This window comes from Lacerta agilis, chromosome 8 (genome assembly GCF_009819535.1).
Source record: "Lacerta agilis isolate rLacAgi1 chromosome 8, rLacAgi1.pri, whole genome shotgun sequence".
NCBI lineage: Eukaryota > Metazoa > Chordata > Lepidosauria > Squamata > Lacertidae > Lacerta > Lacerta agilis.
Genome location: NC_046319.1, coordinates 30,186,283 through 30,207,397, shown reverse-complemented (window position 1 = coordinate 30,207,397; position 21,115 = coordinate 30,186,283). Strand labels below are relative to the sequence as shown.

General features: G+C 42.9%; 1 protein-coding gene across 3 annotated transcripts in view; it reads left to right on the top strand.

The window, feature by feature from the left end:
* Positions 1-21,115, top strand: part of ZNF423 (zinc finger protein 423) — a 302,228-nt gene that overhangs the window by 254,337 nt on the left and 26,776 nt on the right. For all 3 annotated transcript variants that reach the window (XM_033156747.1, XM_033156744.1, XM_033156746.1), the window contains 2 exons: positions 9,097-9,228; positions 11,257-11,372. In XM_033156747.1, the coding sequence (XP_033012638.1) occupies positions 9,097-9,228; positions 11,257-11,372 (248 nt within the window). The remainder of the gene's footprint in view (positions 1-9,096; positions 9,229-11,256; positions 11,373-21,115) is intronic.

Here is a 21,115-nt window from a genome sequence, read left to right as displayed (position 1 = left end):
TCACTCCTGTTAGTGCAGTATGCTGCAGCATTGCTAACTGCTCTTCTGGACCAACTACAAGGGGAGCCCCACATAGACTGTGTTGCAGTAATCCAGTCTTCATTTTTCTTTACTGTTTCATGGTCTGTATTGAATTTCCAGATTTCCTGTTCCATTTACATTCCCTTGAAAACTATACATGCTTTCTCATCCTCATTCATGTACATAAGGATGATGGTGTGTTTTTACTCATCAGTCTTCAGTGGTAGGTTGGGACTCACTACTGGGTCACAGTCTGACGAAAGGTGGGTTAAGAACAGGAGCAGCAGCACCATACAAATACAATGGTACCTCGGTGTCAGGGTACTGCCCTTGCCTCAGAGCAGAGTGGTGTCGGGGCTTTCTGGGTATTGTGAGCCCCGCCCCACCTTTTCAGCAACTCTTCCTCTTCTAGTGGGGAAGGCAGCGGTCCCTCTAGTGGGGAGGGAGAGCCTGACCAGGGAAGTGCGGACCAGGGCTCTGCCAGGGTAGGAGAGCCATCGCACTGAGCAGGCACAGGGGGAGACGCACCTCTTCCGTCTCCCCACTTGCGCAGAGGGGGGAGGCACAGGGATGGTAGGAGGGGGTTCCGCATCCTGTGGCTTTTATTCTGGGCAAAGAACTGGAAGGAGTCATTCCTGGACTCTGGCGAAGGATGAGACAGACGTGAACTTTTATGCTCTGCACTGTAAATATCTGCTCAATAAAGAACTGAGAGCCAGTGTGGTGTAGTGGTTAAGAGCGGCAGACTCGTAATCTGGGGAACTGGGTTCGTGTCTCCGCTCCTCCACATGCAGCTGCTGGGTGACCTTGGGCTAGTCACACTTCTCTGAAGTCTCTCAGCCCCACTCACCTCACAGAGTGTTTGTTGTGGGGGAAGAAAGGAAAGGAGAATGTTAGCCACTTTGAGACTCCTTCGGGTAGTGAAAAGCGGGATATCAAATCCAAACTCTTCTTCTCTTCTTCTTCTTCTTCTTCTTCTTCTTCTTCTTCTTCTTCTTCTGAGAAAAGAAGTGACTGAGTCTGCTCGGTTACTCATGAGCAACAACTGAAAACCTTACACTCGGGTTACATACACTTCAGGTTACAGACTCCGCTAACCCAGAAATAACACTTCTGGTTAAGAACTTTGCTTCAGGATAAGAACAGAAATCGTGCTCTGGCAGCGCAGCGGCAGTGGGAGGTCCCATTAGCTAAAGTCATGCTTCAGGTTAAGAACAGTTTCAGGTTAAGAACAGACCTCCAGAACGAATTAAGTACTTAACCAGAGGTACCACTGTACTGTAAATGGTTTTTTTATTAAAAAAATGAGTCCCCACCTCAATTGTTTGGACTAAAGGTGAGTCCCAAATATGACAAGGTTCAAGACTAAATCTGATTATCAACACTAGCTACAGTTTCAGGCCAGTACTGATGGAAGCAGATTTTAGCATAATAAACATTACACATCAGGAAAGCATTTATTGAAACAAGAATATGTCATTTTTTTTACCTCCAAGTCATACCATTGCTCTGTGTCTCTGAGGACATTTTATTCTAAAATGAAACAAAAATCATGACTGAGTAGCCTGTCACCATTGTGTGTGTGTCTCTAAAAATCTAAAAAGGCACCCAAAGCTGTCAAATACCTGAAATTCAATCTGTTAACTTCTCCATTCCGGTGACTTCACTCATTTAATTCCTCCAGGTCAAGATAATGAGGATGATGACAAAGATGATATCGTTAATGTAACATTAATTCAGTACCAACAGTATACTAGGCTTTTGCTGTAGATGTGTGAATTGGATAGAAAATCAGAGAGAGGGAGATGAGGTGTGGAAAAGTGGATTTCTGGACTCTTCTAATTTTTTATATGAAGGTAGCTTTTCAAATTACGACCATCTGGATGTGAGCCTTCTTAATTCTGATAGGTAGGCTAAAGATGGAGACTTACCCAAGACCCACCAGTGAACTTTGAGACTGAGCTGGGATTTTCATATCCAGCACTTTACCCATTATACCAGATGAAATTTCCTTGAGTTATGAATGACAAACAATAACACTTGTGTAGCAATGAAATCAGGGGTTGAGAACCTCTGTCCCGCCAGATGTTGGACTGCAGTGTGTTCTCTCTCTCTGTTTCTCTATGCACACACACACACACTTCCTGTTATGAAAACTTCTCAAGGTGGTTTTCAATAAAACCTGTTAAAAATACCATAACAGTAGTAAGATAAATAAGCACAAATGATGTGCAAGGGTTCAAGGCATTGGTACTGTTACTGGCCACAGGGGCTCACTGGCCTTTTGCAGTTTTAATGGTGAAGAGGAGGAGGTCTAGGAAGCTTTTGTCAGTGCCCAGCAGAAGTGTGCATCCTTGGTAGATGCTGAGCCATGTTGCTAGCTCTGCATTTTTTGGAGGTGTTATTGCAGTCATTTGGTCCCCTCACATCCTGAGGTCAATTGGGGAACATGGGCTTTCTCTGTGGTGGCCCCCATTTGTGCAGTTCCCTCCCCAGAGATGTTTATTGGGCACCCCCTTCCACCCTTCAGGTGTCAAGATGATATATTTTTATTTCCTAAGGCACTTGGGTTTTGATATTCTTAAGCCCCTGCCTGTTTAGTGTGCTTCATTTTCTAGAATTGCAGGAATTTATTCTATTTTATATTGTGTCTAAAAGGCAAAACAAACCCCCTGTTATTTCTTATTTTTGCATTCTACTTTGTGGACTTTTTTTTGAACGGCAGAAGGCAGACTATAACCCTCCCAATTAGCTAACTAAAGAAATGCATAAATCCAGATAGGTGCAGCTGTACTGAATTTCTCAGTATGCATAGTAGGTGGGTCCCTGCATAGTTTGTAATGCAGATTACTTATATGCAGGCTTGTGAAATGCTATGCAGACATTAAAGGTGAGAGGCACTTAAGTATAGCAAAACCACCCAAGCAAAGGATTTCAGCTTCTACCTGGCTAAATAAGTATAGATAGTTTTCTTTATGATATGTGACTGGATTATTTTCCAGTTGATTTCCAGCTCTGGCCCCAAGTGGCCAACAGATCAAAAAAAGATAAGGGTCAGTTACAAGGTTGAGCTCATTCTCTGTTGCTATAGTAACTGACCTCCATCAACCCTCGGAGGACTTACACCCAGTTCCCCAGGTGATGCTTTTACTGTCCACGCCATCAATCCCATGCTCTTCAAAAACCCAGGCTCCTTAATTGTCAGGGTTCTGTTCTGAACAGTTCCTTTTGTCCCCCTGGTCCCACGCAAAGACCACCCGAATTCATTTGTGGTTTCCAAAGGCACTTGGTTGAGAAAATGCTCAGAGAAAGGGGCCCAGAAGGATGCCGGAAGAGTGTTATGTGTAAACTGATGTGCCGTTTTTAAATCTCTTTTTGGTTGATTTTATATATTTTTGTAGTTTGTGCATTGTGCCCCTCCCTGAGGGCTACAATGGTGAAGGGCAGGCTTTGAATATGCCTAATAACTGTGAGCTGGGGGCCACCAATGGGCCTCTGGCCTGAAGCCCACCACCTGCTCATGCAGTAGCTTTTGGGTTGGACAGATCCTAGTAGCAGCAGCTCCAAAAGTAGCAGTAATACACTAGGAATAGAGGAAGGGGTTAAGGCAGGGAAGCTAGTGGATGAGGAAGCGAATGTACTACAAGGAACAGGGAACACAGATAAAAGAAATGGTCAGTTCAGGCGTATGCACAGGGTACAAGTTAATTGTGAAAGGGAAAGGGGAGAAGAAATGGCAGGAGGTAAGTTGGAATACTTTGAGGAGCATTTGGGGAGAAGGGGAAATACAGTATAAAATGCCCTCTTCACTTAAGAGTTTCTGAATCAGCCAATTCTGCCTGGAATGGGGAGGAGCACTGCCACCATGTAAATATATAGTAAAATATTAGAAAATGGGTCTCCAAATACATGTTTGGGTTAAAAGTGGGTCCTGAGTTTGAAAAGGTTTACAATACATGATCCAGGCCCTAGGGAACAGTTGCAGAAAGTGGAGGAAGATGCAACTTTCTTCCTCGATTTCAGTGGGGTAACAAGACCATGGTACATTGAAATAGTATTTTGGGATGGGAAACAAGCTAATATCTTGACATTGCAAAAATAGGGGTTTCTTAAATGAAAAATGGAAGTACTGACATTCCAACATGGCAACAGCAATTAGATTAGCTGAGCCAAAGGCTTTCTTTCTTGCCAATGGTCTAAACGATTCTTTGCCTAGAATTTGGTCCCGTTATCCTCACTGCAGTGTTTAATGACAAATCAATACCGCAATTGTGTTGTCTGTCTGAAGTGTGTAATGAGTGCTTCCCTTGTTCAGGTTTCTTTAGAGAGGCTCCTTTGTGATACAAGTTGATTTCATTCATTCATTCTCCTGCTCACATCTGTGGAAGGTAAACTCCTGAATCGGTTTGTACATTATACTACTCAAACAGGGCTACCATTTCCTGTTTTGCACAGTGTGGTCAAGTAAATCAAATGCAACCTAAGAGAATTCTTGGTGTGCGCGTTCTGCCTCTTCTAGGTTAGGGAGGCCCAATGTTGGTGCCATTAATGAGGTCCCCCCAAATCCTGGAATCACCACTGCAAATCATTTTCTTCTTCTGTAATTGCTAACACTAATGCACAGTCTATTCCAATGCCAATTAAAGTTCTACTTGCTGACCCTCTAGTTAGACACACACACACACACACACACACACACACACAATAACAGGACAGGACACATTATCTTTGAAATGGGTGGGTTGTAGATATTTAACATTTGGTTGCACCAGATTTCAGCATCCCTGTATTCATTAGGAGTGTAGTTAAGGAAGGGATTTATGCGCTTCACTCCTACAAGTAAAGCTCATCTGCTTTCATTACCCTAATTTGTTGCAATGAAGCAGAAATGGACTGTTCTGGGAAGGAAACAGTGTGTGATTTACATGCAGGTGTCAAAAATGAGTGTCAGGTTGTTTTAAATGTCTTCACAGTAAAGCAGGAGGCTATTACCCCCACCCTTTCCCTTAAGGGAGAATGTTGTTTTATTAAATCAGTCTGGAGAGGTCATGGTTTTGATTTGTTTCTAAAGTAGCAGTAAAGGCTATTGTCTTTTTCCTAAATGTACACATCTCTCCTTTGTTCTTGGTTTGATAGGGTGTCAGCCTGTGCCACTTGTGTTGTTCCTTTTCCATTGCCATTAATACAGTTTATAATTAGGATCTCAGGGGCTATAAGTGCATGGGCTCCACACAGTATTATTAATTACATGGAGACCTTGCCAGGAGGCTGCCATTGTCACCTCTCTTACGCGCTCAGACTCATTGCAACTTGCATCTAGTGCACGTTTTCTGCCACCGGAATCGCTTGAATGTCAAGGCGTGGCAGTGCCACTGCACTAAGCAAGGCAGGGCGAGAGAGTAGGAAGTGCAGCAGCAAAGCGTGGTCCTATCAACACCACGCAAATGCATTTGAACTTAAGAACAATGGGAGCCGGAGCCTCGCCACTGCAGTTCATCCGGGTCAGCGCAACTCACTAATCCTCACTAACAGGCAGTAAATTATGTACCTCCAAATTCGCCCCTGCGCTTGCCTTTAGCATTGCTGGGCACCACCCAGGTTTCACCTTCAGGATTCAGATAATCAGCTCTCATTCCTACTGGCTTTCCCTCAAGACCTGTATGGAAATAAGTATATGTGTCTGCCAGGGATCAAATGCTTTTGGAGACAAAAGTAGGTACTGGGAACATTACAGAATACTATCATCTCCCCACGACACTTTTACACAAAGCGCTCTGTTCCTCTTTTGGCCTGACATAGTTTCTGCCTGATAAAATCCCGCAGGCCTGCTTGTTTTAAACAAGGACCACGTTTCTTTCTCTGTCTTTTTTTTTCTCCTAGTGCGGAGAAATGAAGTGTAAAATTAATGCTTATTATTCTGAACTTGGGAGACAGAGAAAGAGACCTTAAGAATCTGCGATTTGATGCCGTGTTTGCTCAGCACTGAATCAATAGATCCACAAGCAGATTGTGGGGTTAAGGAGAATAATATGGAGAGACACCAGCACAGCAAGTGGTAGCAATCTGCTTTTTTATGTTAAAAATGAGATGGGTTCCATATTTTACCTGTTAGGCTGGTCTCTCCTATGAATACCTGTGACGACGCTTCCATCTGACAACGTTCCCTCCCATACATGTAAGGCACAGGAAGGAAATAACTGGGTGTGTTCTTTTACAAAAAAAACCTAGTGCCGCATGTCCAGTCACTATGTTGCCAGCACCGTTCCGCTTCTTTAACATTTCCACATGCAATCTTTTAATTGAGAAAATCATCCTCCAAAGTTCACCATGGTTCTAGCCCTCAGTTTTGCTTTCTTTCTGCTTAGCATATTTATATCCCGCCTTTGCTCCAATAAGGGGTTGCACACGTGTTTCACTCCCTCACCATTGTATTGTCACAACAACCTTGTGAGGTAGATTGGGTTGACAGAAGGTGAATGGAATACCATTACCAAGGGAGCTTCATTTCTGAGTGGGGTTTTTGAACTTGGAAGTCCCCATAGTCCAAACTTCTAGAACCACTGCGCTGCGTTGACCATAGTATGATGCTAAGAAAGTATCGGCAATTCCTCTCCACATCTTCTGGTATTTTTCTTAATTTTGAAATTGTGAAAAGGGAAATGTTTCTCATGCTAAATCATAGGACTTTCTCCTCTCTTTTTCTCTTTCTCACTCAACTCTCTCTCCCCCACCTTCCTTTTTTATTTCTTTCTGGATGGTTTCATTGACATAGAAAGTATATAATAGACTCCTGTGGGAGTGCAGCAACAACAAAAAACCCAACTGGTGAGAAGAAGGCCTTATAATTCAGAAGTGGATTTGCAAATCAAAAGGTCTTGCCTCCAGTGGGACGAATTTCCACATCTGCGGGAACCTATTATGTTTTTATTTATTTTTTTGTTTGAGTTTTGTTTGTCGTAGCTTTAACTGTTCGAAATGCTGCCAGACTTGCCCCCCAAATGGTATACAATTAGCATTAACCAAATATGTGAAAACTGGGAATATAATTCCCATACATGTGTTTGGTTGTTTGGTTTATGGGGGGAGCAGGTATGGGAGTGGGCTGTGAAACACAAAGGCCCCTGGTTCAAAGACCACCTGTGCCGTGATGTCATTAGGTAGCCATAGCTAAGAAACACTCTGTATCAGCCCTGCATCTGCCAATGGGGATGATAATACTTCCCTACTTTACAGGACTGTTGTAAGGAATTTAGTGATCTAATGTATGTGAAGCTCAAAAGTGTTCTGTATGTAAATGCCTGCCAGTCTGTCTGTGGAAGGTTATGGCATAATAAATTTGTTAATCTTTAAGATGTCACAAGGCATTTGGTTATTTTTGCTTCAATGGAATAACATGACTTCTGGAAATGGATATATATGATGGTAGTGGTGATTGCAATTCAGTTCTAATCCCAGCTTGTGGCTAATAACCCGTTTCTTTTCATTTCAAAAGACTGCACCCTCTATATCTTTATCAAATGTGCTTAAATAATAGTTCTCTAAGCCATGAAGAAACTATGCTACCGGAGCATGGTCTTGAAGGCACATGACGCAGCAAACATACTGACGTTAATAAGACCTAGACAGGGGAGTGGCTGGGACCCCCTATCAGTATTACCCCACCTCTGCTGATCCCTGACCAGATATGTTTTATATCAGGGGTTAAAAAATATTTTTCAGCCTGAGGGCCACATCTGCTTATGGTGGGGTGGGGGGAGATATGCACTGGCATTTTGATGTCCATAGTTTTCTCTGTACTCTGAACAAAACATACATGCCTGAGCAGCACCCACCCCACAGTAAATATCTCTCTGGAAGGAACCTAGATCAGGGGTGGGAAGCCACAGGCCTGTGGGCCAAGTGTGGCCCTCCAGCCTTTCTTTCCGGCCCTCGGCACTCTCCCCATACCACACCCCTCACTGCCTCTGCTTTGCATCCTCCTTGAGTGTTTTTGCTTGGCTGGGACATACCCCTGAACTGTGACAATGCTTCTTGCTTGTCTGGACAGAGGATAGAGAGGGATGTGTGAGTGTGTGTAGAAAAAACCCTCCTTGTAAAGTTTACATAGTTGTCGTGTCCACTTTTGCCCTTTGCCTACTGGTATGTGGCCCTCAGGAGGGTGCTCAGAAGTGGATGTGGCCCTTGGGCTTTAAAAAGCCCCCGCCCTCGCCTGCTCTAAACTTCCTCCCCCTACCTGTTGTTTTTGGCCCCGGGAGAGTAGCCTGGGTACTTCAAGATAGGGCTTAATATTGCAAACAGGTAATTCAGGGGGATTGCCACCCCTAGCACAAGTACCACACACACACACACACACACACACACAGTTTTTGTTGTTGTTCTCATGTTGTGTACTCTGTCCCTGAATTGTGGAAGGTTAAACACATTTTTCCACTGTAGACGATATAGAAAATACAAATCCATATTGAGGGAGGAACTAATTGCCCCACTTAGAATGGATCCCCCCCCCCACCTGGCTGGCTCAAACCCTCATTTCAGGTTCCCTGCTGTTGCTTTAGCATTGACACCTTCTCTTGAATTTGTTACAATGCAAATTGAGTTGAAGGTAGCAGCATTTTGGCCTCCCGTTTTCTATGGCCTCACCTGAACCTCCTGCACCTTCCGATGTGGGCTTGAGTATTCTTAATAATATATATGTGTGTGTTTTATATGCCCGCAGCATTGGTGTTGTGTCTGTGTCTCTCCTTCTGTTTTCATGGAGCGTAGAGGCATGGCATTGTGTCACAAGCCTGAGGAAACAGGAGTGTATGTTACTGGTGGTTTGATCACAATGTCACTTCCATCAGGGCTGTAAATAGAAATGCCCCTCAAATTTGACTTGCGGCTGTACACCTGAATACACTACAAGCATACTAACGCATGCTTTTGTAAAGGGGTGGGGGGGAGGCGGTGTTGCAAGTACAGCATCTTTGGGTCCCGGAAACCACGCAATCCAGTGCTGTGATTTCTCGCCGACTACTGCATTTCAGACGCTAATCTGCTGTGTCACTAACAAGTTGTATCATTTGAACCTTGCAGAGGAAGGCATCAATCATGAGTGCAAGCTGTGTAACCAGATGTTTGACTCTCCGGCAAAGCTCCTGTGTCACCTGATTGAGCACAGCTTCGAGGGGATGGGAGGCACATTCAAATGCCCTGTTTGTTTTACAGGTAAGGCAGTCAGACCCAGACAAGCCTCTGTGTGCATGGCTTGATTCAGAAATGACACACAGGGGAGTTTTAAAATACAGTATTCCTTTCCTTGGAAGGGAGGAAACCACTACCAGAAAAGCTTTTGAATATGATCTCACAAACCAAAGCTACCTGGAAGGGTGGCCTTTCTCCCCTTCATTTCTCTTACTGGGGCAGTATTTTCCACAGTCATTTAAGCCTCCTGGTGTGAACATTTAGAATTATTTCTGTATTCCAATGTACAGTGATTATACAGTGTGGTCCAGTGTTGGATCTTGATGGGGAGACTTGGGTTCAGGTTCCTTGACAGACTTGACCGTGCTAACTCTCCTGGGCAACTCACTTATGCCAAGCCTTGGTTCTCCATCTCTAAATTAAGCACTAGTGGATCACTCTTACGGGATTGTTAAAATAGCCAGTGTGCAATGCTCATAATGCATATTCAGTGTTAAAAGTGGTGTATTAAGTATTTTTGTTTGGTTGTTTGTTCAATTTCTATTTTGCCTTTTTCCGTCATGGAACTTGAGGATCAAATTTAGGCGTAACCATCTCATTCTAGTAAACTATGGTTTATTACACCAAAAAGGGGGGGGGAGGAAAAAAAGCCTGCATGCACACATCCTCCCCTCCTCGCCCCTTTCTTCATTAAACCACAGTTTTATGTTACATCTTCACTGAGAAACTGTGGCTTAATCACTGTCTAGGCATCAAGATATGAAACCAGGATCTAAATGAAGTTAATGCTAAGTAGGAATCTGAGCTCAAGAAAGCATGGTTTATTAGACTAGAGTTGTTATAACTGCACTGGCCCAAAGTGGCATCCATAGAGTTCTAGGGGGTCCCCCATCCAGCCACTGCCCAAACCAAGACTTACTTAGCTTCAGCTAAGTTGGAGCATCCTATGCCATCAGACCTCAGTGACGATTCTTGCTATAATTACTATTTGCTGGGGTCTGGATATTCTATTTCTTCTGTGTGTTTTCTAAATAACATGGACAAGTGATCCAAGGGTGAAGTGTAAAGTAAATGTTCATGCTATACTCAGTGCATGACTGTGTATACATGGGATATCTGGGCAACTCTCTCAGCCATTCATAAAGCACCCCTTCATTTCTATGTAGCATGTGTATGTGTATTGGGGTAGCCATACTGACCTTTATACCTTAACCATAGTTAAGAGGGTGGGAACAGGCTGCAGAATCAGGTCTTCCCTCATCCCCCACATTCAAAAAAATCCCCCAAAACCATGCCATCATTTGTCAGCATAAAGGGTAGCATAGCAGTATGTCTACACTAAATATGCCTAATACAAGCCCAGTGTATTTCCGTGGATCCTGCATATGACTGAAAATGCTGCAGCCCAGGTGGGGAGTGGTGCTGCTTTTCAGGCACATACAATGAGAGTGCTGAGTTTTGCCACCGCCTGATGGTTATTGGCTTATGGTGACACAAGAGGCAGGCTTTTCCACTGGTGGCACCGGTGTGTGTTGTGGAAAGCCCGTCTTGTGTCTCTGCTAAAATACAGGAGGTCCCAATCATTGCTGCCATTGCCCTGGCTTCTGAAGGCACACTTGTTTAGGCAAGCATCCCCCTGAACTGAACTTACGGTTTTACTGTTTAAACAGATTCAATTGCTACACTTTTTAATTGTTTGTTTTATGATATAGTTTAATTAACGATGCTTTAATGTTGCTGTGCATTTTAATTATGCATTGGTTGTATAGTTGTAGACCGCTTAGAGGCCATTTTGGCATATAGGTGGTCTACAAATTAAAAAGCAAAAAACTAGTAAATAGTAGGGTAGTCTGGATCTAACCCACAATTTGTAAATAAATGGAATGGGAAGGGAGGAGAGGGACAAAGGAGTGAAAGCCCTTGACTCCACAGCCTGCTCCTGTATCTTTGGCAACAGCCCAAAGGTACAGGCACACAGGTGTCCATATGAATTCGACTATGCTGGTCATTCTCTCTGACAACACTGCTGTTTCTTCTTTTTTGTTCCTCTAGTTTTTGTACAGGCGAATAAATTGCAGCAACATATCTTTGCTGTCCACGGGCAAGAGGATAAAATTTACGATTGTTCCCAGTGTCCACAGAAGTTCTTCTTTCAGACCGAGCTTCAGGTACCTTTAAAAAAAGATTACATGCAAATCTATGCCATTTGTTCCAGTCGTTATTATATGTGGGAAATAACCTCATTTTGAGTGAGTATCAAGAGCATCTTCCGTCTCTCTCTCTCTCCCCCCCCCCCCAACCCATGCTTATTTCCTTGCAACATCAGAAAATCTTCCCTCTCCCTCTCTTTCTATCTCTGGGTGCAATCTCAAAAAAGAAAAAAAAAGAAAAGAAAAAAAAGGTCCTCTGAGTACGGGCAGCATAAATAAATAAGACCCGACAACTCTAATCATTCGCTCTGAGGATTTCGCTTGACAGGACGCCTTGCAACGCACTGCCACGTCCACACCGAGCACAATGTAAATAATTTCTTCCCATTGGTTAATAATTTAAGGAAAGATTAGCATACAAAAACTCAAGTAACATTTTGACATCCTCCATCTCTTCTTCCCCTCCACCCCTTTCCCAGTTTTATAAGCACACACTTAAGACAATTGTGGCTCCCTTTCGAAAACCCAGGGCCAAAAAAAAAAAAAAAAACAACCCAATCACATTTCTTTGTTAGTCATTACAGCTTGGGTGTGATTGAGATGTATGGGCTCAGGATTGGGAGATGCAAATCATGGACAGGATGAGGTCTGTAGCAAAAGCATGACGGCATCTGGACCATGGATGTGCCATTGGCTCTTAGGCAGCTAGAAGGCAGGGAAATTGGGAGGTGGCAGGTTTGAGGGTGAGGATCCCTGTGACCCTTCACATGTTGCTGGAGTCCCAACTCCCATCAGCCCCAGCCAGCCAAATCAGGGGTGAGTCCAGGAGCTGGAGTCCAGCCATATATCTGGAGGCTGAGGGAGCCAAATCTGCAGCTATGCCTTGTTCAGTGCTAGCTGAGCAGGGTTGAGTAAGGAGTCTTCCAAACATCAGATGAGGAGGGTGAATTCTGCTGCCACTTGAGATGGCAGTCAACTGATTGAATGCTCTTACCTGCACAAAGAGAGTGAGGTTGTTAAGAAGAAGGGGTTCCAGCTCAGGCTTTTGCATAATGCACCAGTTTTCTTGATTCGGGGATTTTTTCATATGTACGAAGGAGCATTCAGCCAGGTGACACCCCACCCCACTCTCCTGCCTGAAGTGGTATAGTCTAGACACAGATTTGTCACCTCACCTGTTGTCTGACAGTGCCAGGTGTCTTAAGTGGCATCCAAACAATGTTAACCTGCAACCTGGTTTTTGCTGCTTACTTCTATAGCACCAATTCTGTTGCTTCCGCAAGGCACCCGGCGAGTGGCAGTGGCTCTTACTACCCCACCTGGGCATTATGTCACCCAAATAAGTGCAGTGGTCTCTAGCCAGTAACAAAGCAGGAGCTAGCTCAAACGTCCTGGTTCAGACCCCGTAATCTCTGCACGATCTGCCATCCACGTATATGCAGGTGAAAGCCTGCCTTGCAATTTCTCGGCAGGGGTGGTGGTGACAGATGCAGCCCACAGTCCCCTGATGCTCCCAGATACCTTAGGCCAGCCCTCAGGCACAAGGACTCTGGGAACTCCCTCTTGGATGCTGGCACCCTCCTGTTCCAGTAATCTGTGGCTGAACAGATGCGGTTTTGGCTTTTAATATAAGGAGATTTCTAGGGAAAGTAGGCTTGATATTATCAGTTGTAGACAGAACACACTCAAAAGCTCACATTTTGACCTTCAGCGTGGAACATGCTACAATGTGGAGCACCACATCGTCAGCACTACGATTACCATTGCACTTCTAATCCTGAAGTTGTGCCATTTCTGAAATTCTCCGCTCAGCCTTCTAACTTTTAAGGGACGCACCAAAAATACACCCATTCTCGGCCTTCCGCACCATACGTATTTTATGAGGTTAACGCTTCTCCCAAAATGTTGCTGCAGCCCCCTGGTATATATAATCATTTTATGGAATGGTGCACCATGCCTCATTTAAATCTATTAGCTTTATAAACCATGATGTACTTAAACTTTGGAGGGTTGTATGTGTGTATTATTATTTTTTTAATTCATCTTCCGCAATTCCCAGGCTGCTGCCTCTTGTGTCTTGCTGTCATGCGGCAGAAGGGATGGTTGATCTTTTCACTTTGTTGATTTTATTTTATTTTTCCCCTGGGGGGACCCTCTTCCTTCCCCTTGTTCTAGCAAACTCATTTGCATAAGTGTACAAAAGTTTTAACTATACCTTGTTAATATTTCAGTAAAGTCAGCAGTTTTTTGTTTGTTTGTTTGTCTGTTTGTTTCTCTGCTTTTGCATCTCCTGTCTTTAAGGAAGCCAACAATACAGTTGGTAAAAAAGCAAACTTGATGAAGATGGTGGTGATGGTGATGATGATAAATAATGGTAGAGATATTTCTTTCTTCTTCTTCTCCTATTAGTGTCTTGCTGCAATAATCAAAATGGCAGGATAGTTCATAAGCACATCATAATTTCTTTGTGTCACTCTGTTGACATTTAAAAACTAACCTCGTTCCCAAAAATAAATATTTTATAAAGTGCCTTGCATTTTATAAAGTGGCCATTTTAATCCTTTAGCTTAGTGGTTTGCTTGCCAGTACAGTCCACTCCTTCCAGCCAAGCAAGTGGGCCTAGGATGATTTCAGAAAGCGGTTGGACAGATGTATGGAGGTTGGCACAGTCTCATTACCTGGCATGGTAGGGCAAATGTCAGGGTCTAGAATGACCAACTGGGCTGACCCGTGTGCAACGGGGACAGAGCTGCTTCTTGTCCCCATACCTTTTCTTTCTTGTTTACTTAATGTGAATGACTGAAGAAGGCTATAAAATATCAGAAATGTGATCCAAAATATTCTGCTAGGAAAAGACTTGTCACTCATCGTGGAAGCAAATTTACCCGTAATTGGTAATGCTTTGCTGCCACTAATTCTTCAACATCTCACACTGGAATGTATTTAATGACCCTGGGAACATGTCTACTTAGCTCTTGAGTAAAATTTAAAATGAATTTATCCCTATTCATACAATAGAGAGACAAAAGGAGGTCTTCTGAATAAGGGGATGATTTCTACTTATCTCTCTTACAAATTGATCCATTGCTGCTTTCAAGTATCTCCCTACAAGCCACCATATCATTGGTAGGATTTGCTTGAAAATCCTCTACCACAAGGACATGCACTGCAGTCCTGTGCATCCCTGGAAACACAATCAGTTCTCACCAACTGGGGATGGTCCTGGCAGCAACACCCATATGCCATGCAGACACAGAGGGAGCCAACCCTCGTAGGCCTGGAGGCATGCCCCCCAGCATACAATGCTCAGAGAACTAGGCAACAGCCTCTGTCAGCATCAAGGGATCCCTGTCTCCTGTTAAAGCCAGCCACAAAGAATGATGTTGCTGGTTCAAATCCCTCTATAGGAAAAAAACATGTCTCCCTTCCTCCCAGATGGAGGACAGAGCTGCAAACAGGCAGTGGCACAACAAGCAAGAGACCTCTGTGGCGTCTTCTGCTGGTGGTTCTGGTTTCCCCCTGAGTCCTAAAGTCCCTACAGTACAAGCTTGTACCCTTAGTTTATTATAGCTTCGGAGAACTTGCACATAGACAAAAGCAGCATTGGATTCATCCAAGACAGACCAGTGTGTTGCCAGTGTCATTCTAGGCAAATATTATCCACCAGAAAAGACTCATTGGGGAAGGGTATCGGTAGGTGAGAGATCTGTAAGCAAATTACAGTTGAGAACTGTGCACACAAAATCATTGTGAATATATGTTGGCCGAACAGCAATCTCAATAAGCCAAGCAAAAATGGTTGTTTTGGGCTGGTTGCCAATCCTTAAGAAGAAAAGAATGTTTATTTACTGTATGCCACTCTTTTGACCAAGGACCCTTTACCCTTCTGTGGTTTTTTTTAAAAAAATATTGTTATGCAATATCAGTGATAAACCTGACATGCCACTTATAAATATACATTATAGTTTCATTAGCAAAACGTCTGTCATTATGATTGACTGGGGGAACAGAGAGAGGGCTCAGTATTATGTCATCTCCTCTGACTGCCAATTTGTTTCTGGGATCAGTTCAAAGTGCTGTTTTGTTTTGTTTTTTACACCTAAAAGCCCAACATGGTCTGAATACCTTAAGAACATTATTTTCTGATTAAAAACCTGTGCAAGAAGCACAATCTGCGATCCTGTTAGGAACACAGGAAGCTGCTTTATACTGAGCCAGACCATTAGTCCATCTAGCTCAGTACTGTGTATACTGGCTGTCAGCAACTCACTTTAGGGTTTCAGACAGAAGAAGTCTCTCCCAGCCTTACCTGGAGATGCTGAGGATTGAACCTGAAATCTTCTGCATGCAAAGCAGATGCTCTGCTTCTGAGCTACAGCCTTTTCCTAATACCCAGAGAGGTAGTGAGCAGGTAGGTATAAGAGATGAGACTATTTCATGCCCTCCCCGGGGAAGACCCTCAAGCTTTTGTTGCCGCTTGTCTTTTTTATTTATCTTGTTGAAGTTGCTTTGAGGCCAGCAGAAAATTCTGTACAGAATTCACACTTTTTTGATGCTGCTTTTTTGGTGCTGGTTACTTCATGTCTGATTATTTTCATAGTTAATGTTTTGTAAGCACAGATTTTATTATTCTGCTTTGACTATTTTACATAGAAAAGTAGAGCCAAAAATTACTAGGATAAATCAACTGAAGGGATCCTTGAGATTTGCACTGTATACTGTGTCCCCCTGTGAGTCCCCTTTTATTGGGGGGCATATGGCAGAGTTGTCAGGAACTGGGGGTATTAGGTTGTATCCCTTGCCAACTGTCATTGATTGCAGTCTCTTTACCCCTTGGAGCTTAATGGGGAGGCCTTGAGAGATGATTTAGATTCCACCTATATAGCTCTGCTCAGATTTCTGTTTCCTTGTCACACTGGTGACTGACAAAAATGAAACGTTTAGCTCAGATTACTCAGTTTACCATTAGGTTGAAAGGCATTCTCTGTCTTTTCACTATAGATCCTCATCACCTACCCTTCCTCCCCATTTCTGTTCTGTTGGCTTTAGGGTTCTTAGTTTTCTCTCTCCTTTGTGAGGCTTCACATGCTGTTCATATAACCATTTTATGGAACGACAGTTGCATGATGGATGAGGGCAAGCGAATGGCCAGCAAAAAAAAATATCTAGATAAACTGCCCACATCTCAGTTCCGTCTTTCAGCATCAGCACACGAAAGCATCACTTGATCAGGTCAGGTTTCAGCCATGGTGTTGAGGTACCCAAAGCCTTGACAGCCTGCAAGGAAACACACACACACACACACACACACACACACACACACACACCTGGGGTGGGAAAACCATCATAGACAAAGCTTGTAGCGCTCAATCAGAATGGTGGAACCTAACGTCCTTAATTGCCTTAATAACTGCATTAAGCAAATTGTGAATGAGTAGCAGGGCATTTACAGGAAACTTGAGGAGGGGTTTTTTCTCTGATCTTCCTCCCCACTGTTTTGTGGGGAACCATTGCGTAGCCACTGAAGTATTTGTGTTTAAAGGATTAGTTCCTGCTGTTTGCTTGTGTGCTGCTAATCATACAGTTTCCTCTTAAATGATTGCGAGCGAGGGAAGCTAAAGCCAAGGATAGAGCAGCCCACCGATGAGGCAGGTATGGAGGGAGCAGGCTACCTGCCAGTTCCTTCCTAGCACAGGTGTGATGATGTCTGATCGCTTGTTAGGAATCTTTTTTTCAGATTTGGAGGCAAGTCAAACCACAAAATTGCTGGAGCTCCTCTGGAGGAACCTACTCTCCTTTAGAGGCCAAAACTGTATATTATGGAGAATTCTCAGCTGTCTCCGATACCAGGCGCTCCACATCTCCTTCTCCCATGTAACATCCAGAAAGTGAGTTGAGTTAGTCTGCTGCAGCAAACACAACAAAGCATCCTGGTAGCACTGAAAAGCATGACAGATAGCTGACGTAAACAATCAGAAATAGGGAGGGTGCCATAGAAACATATATTTATTTACTATTTTACAATCTGTTTTTTTATCCCACTTTTCAGGCCATTATATTATCCCAAATGGTTCACATAAAAAAGAGAGGTGCCCTGTCATCAGGCTTACAAACTAAAAAGGCAAGATACAAAGGGAAGGGGAGTGAAAGGGAAGAGACAGAGGAGGTCAAAACAAAGTGGTCAGCTACAAGTGGGCATTTATATATGATGAAATGACTGGCGACTTTAAAAATGCCATTCTTTTCTATCAACCTATACATCTCCAGGTTTACAATATGTACACAGTAACCCTACAGAAATGATTGGTCACCTAATCTATATAGATCAGCCAAATGACTTAACTTCCTCCTCCTGGTCCCGTCTATGTGGTGTTGGACTTCAGTTCCCATCAGCCCCAGCCAGCACGGCCAATGGCCAGAGAAGATGGGCAATGTAGTCCAAAAGATCTGGGTTGGGGGACAGGCTATACTTTTCCATCAGAAAACTACTGGTCGGTTATTTCATAGTTTCCGTTGGAATGTGAGGTGGCTTTTCCCAGTGCAGATCTCTGTGGAGTCTTGTCCTTTGACTGGGATGAGAAGTATTTGCAAGTTCTCTGTGCTTTTAGACTTTTGTGTTTTTAGACTGTGTTTTTAGACTTTTGACCAGATGTGTGGTAGTTGGGAGAGCTACGGTCACTTAGAGATCGGGAGAGGGCACAACACTCCTTCTTGTCCAGCTACCTTTCCAAGTTCCCTCAAAACAAAATAGTGTTGTCTGATCTCATAAAGTACTAATATGAAACTTCCAGATGGTCCATTGTACATCTGATTATACCTAGCTAATAGTGTACTAGTAATCTTTTATTAAGCTAGCTGTGTGCTAGTACACTTTATTTTACATCAGTTGCTTGCAAATTCCCAAAGTGGCCAGTAGGGTTGGCTCCAAGTATGAGGGAGCCTTTAGACCAGGGGTAGTCAACCTTTTTATACCTACCGCCCACTAATGCATCTTTCTTGATGGTAAAATTTCCTTACTGCCCACCAGTGCTAGATGGAAGGAGGATTCAGCTTGTGCTGTAGAACCCCCTACCGCCCACCTAGAATCCTGAAAGGCTACTAGTGGGCGGTAGGGACCATGTTGATGACCCCTGCTTTAGACTTATGTCCTTTGATGGGCCCTAGCAAAACACTGTGTCGAGGCATTTCAATTAGGGTGGTCATGTGATCTGTTTTACAGTCCTCTAATAGGAGTCCTCACTCTGAAGGGCCCTCTGGTCCAAGTGTGGTTTAAAGGTAAAGAACCCTAAGGAAGGCTACCTGCCAGGGCCTTGAAGTTGCCCATCAGCCATTAGCCCCCTGAGTTAACACAGGTCCACCTGGTCACAGTTCTCCCTGTTAAGGTGAGGTGCATTGCAATTCTATTTAAATTATAGTAATATTTCTAAAATGTTATATATATATATATATATATATATATATATATATATATATATATATATATATATATATATATATATATATTCTTCTAGAGTAGCACAGACAAATGTTTTGAAATGCAATGTCCCCTTTTGTCCAGGGGTAATAGGTAAGGGGCCACCCTAATTGCAGGTAATTAAAATGGTAGTTCCCAGTTCCAGACGTCTGTAAAAATAATTTAGTGGGAGGGGATGTCTAGGGCAGGCATCAGCAGTGGAGCCTGCTAGAGCACTGAGCCTCTAGCAACTGCCTGAGGGTGTCATATGCTGGAGCCATACTTCTTCCTCGGGTAGGGATGTGTTTGTAAAAGAAACCTGAGTTGTTTGTGGAGTGGGCACCAAATACCTTGTTGTTGTTGGTTTTTTATTTAGTTAATAAGCCCCTCCCCAGCAGCCCCTCATGCAGTCTAAATTATGACTGTGAGAATAAGCAGCTTGTTCATTAGTGTAATTTGTGTTGTATTTTACAATTTGTGCTTGGCTTGGAAATCAAACCTCAAGAGACACTTTTTGGAAACAAACCATGAACTCATTCTACATTTGATAGAAGGCATTAATTCCGTATGCCGTTTTTATAAGTTTTGCAAGGAAGGTATGGTTTCTCTACCTCCCCACCCATCACACCTTAAAATCTGTTTCCATATAACTGTTGGAAAGATTCTCTAAAACCCATAAACTTGTGTTTTTCCCCCAATCAGAGAATACATCACCATCTCCTTAGAATCAGAATTATTCAATTGGTATAACCATAATCAGTTACTTCTTCATTTTAAAAAGGGGGGATTTATTACAGAATCTACTTGGAACATTTTATTTTATTTTTAATTATTATTAGTTATAAAACTAATAAATTACAAGGAAAACAAAATCCATCCCAACCCTGTTACTGGATCTCAGTCAAGCACCGTCAGATAATTATAACTAACATTAATTAAAAATTAACAGTGCTCTAGGCGTTTAACCATCATTTCTAGTCTGTTTTTGGCTGCAAATCCTTTACATATTAGAAGGCATTCTGCTTCACTAGTACTTTCAGGGCTTTGAAAAAGGGCACTTTGGTTCTTTGAAAAAGCCACACACACGAAAAACCCCTGGAATTAATACCAGTGGCATTCTTTCTCTTTTCAAAACTGCAACATCCTTTGATTCACTCTTTGAACATTTTCACAGATCAGAGCTTGAATTAGGTCAGGGGTAGGGAACTAGTGACCCTGCATATGTTGCTGGACTACAACTCCCATGATCCCTGACCATAGACCATGCTGGCTGGGACTGATGGGAGTCCAACATCTGGAGGGCCACAGGCTCCCCAGCCTTGGTTTAAGGGCTCAGCTATTATGTCAAAGTTGTAAATCAGCCCACAAAGGTGGTGACTATTGCGTCATCCACACATGTCTCAAGGCGATGTACAGAATACAACAAAAGCAGCTGAAAATAACAGCAGATTAGATAGATATAGATAGATAGATGATAGATATAGCGTTTTACAATGTTTTAACAAAAATTAAATCAAAACAAATTCCACCTACATTTTCTTTGACTTTCCTCCCCCTGCCCTGTGGCTCCTTATTTTATATCATACTAGCTGCCCGGCCACGAGTTGCTGTGGCTATGTGTGTGAAATTAGGAAGAAAGGATTAAGGTAGTTGATGTTTCAAAGTTTAATAATTTTCCAATACTTTTTGATGGAGATTTTGAAGAAAGGATAGAGACAGTTTAAGGTAGTACTTTGTAGAATATTATAATACTTGTTGGTAGACAATGTTTTTTGTTTTTCTGTTGTTTGTTAAGATATGGAGATTTTCTGCTTTTCCAACTCTCGAACATGCAACATACAGTTGTCCATGTGAGAAGCAATTTGTCTGTAGGTTGAATCCGCAGAATTTCAAAGATTGTCCTTGAGATTTGTTGATTGTCATGGCAAACGCTAATCGAATAGGGAACTGTAATCTCCGAAATTGAAATGGTATATCTGTAGGAATTATAGGAATGCGTGGGATGAGGACATTTTCACCCTTGAATGCGCCTGTCAAGATTGTTGCTTCTATGACATTGGGGAATAGTTTTTTTACTGTAAGCCGTGTTCCATTGCAAAGTTTTGGTTGGTTGATATTTCTTAGCATGATGATTGGTACCCCGATTTTCAATTGTAGCAAGTGTGGTGGTATCCCTGGTAGATCAAGTGTATTTAAGAATTCTGAAGGGTACTTTACTGCTTCATCTATTTCTACAACAGTGTCAATGGACTTGTATCTTACTGTTTCGGTTTTAATGTTTGATTGTATAATTTTGTTTATTTCGTAG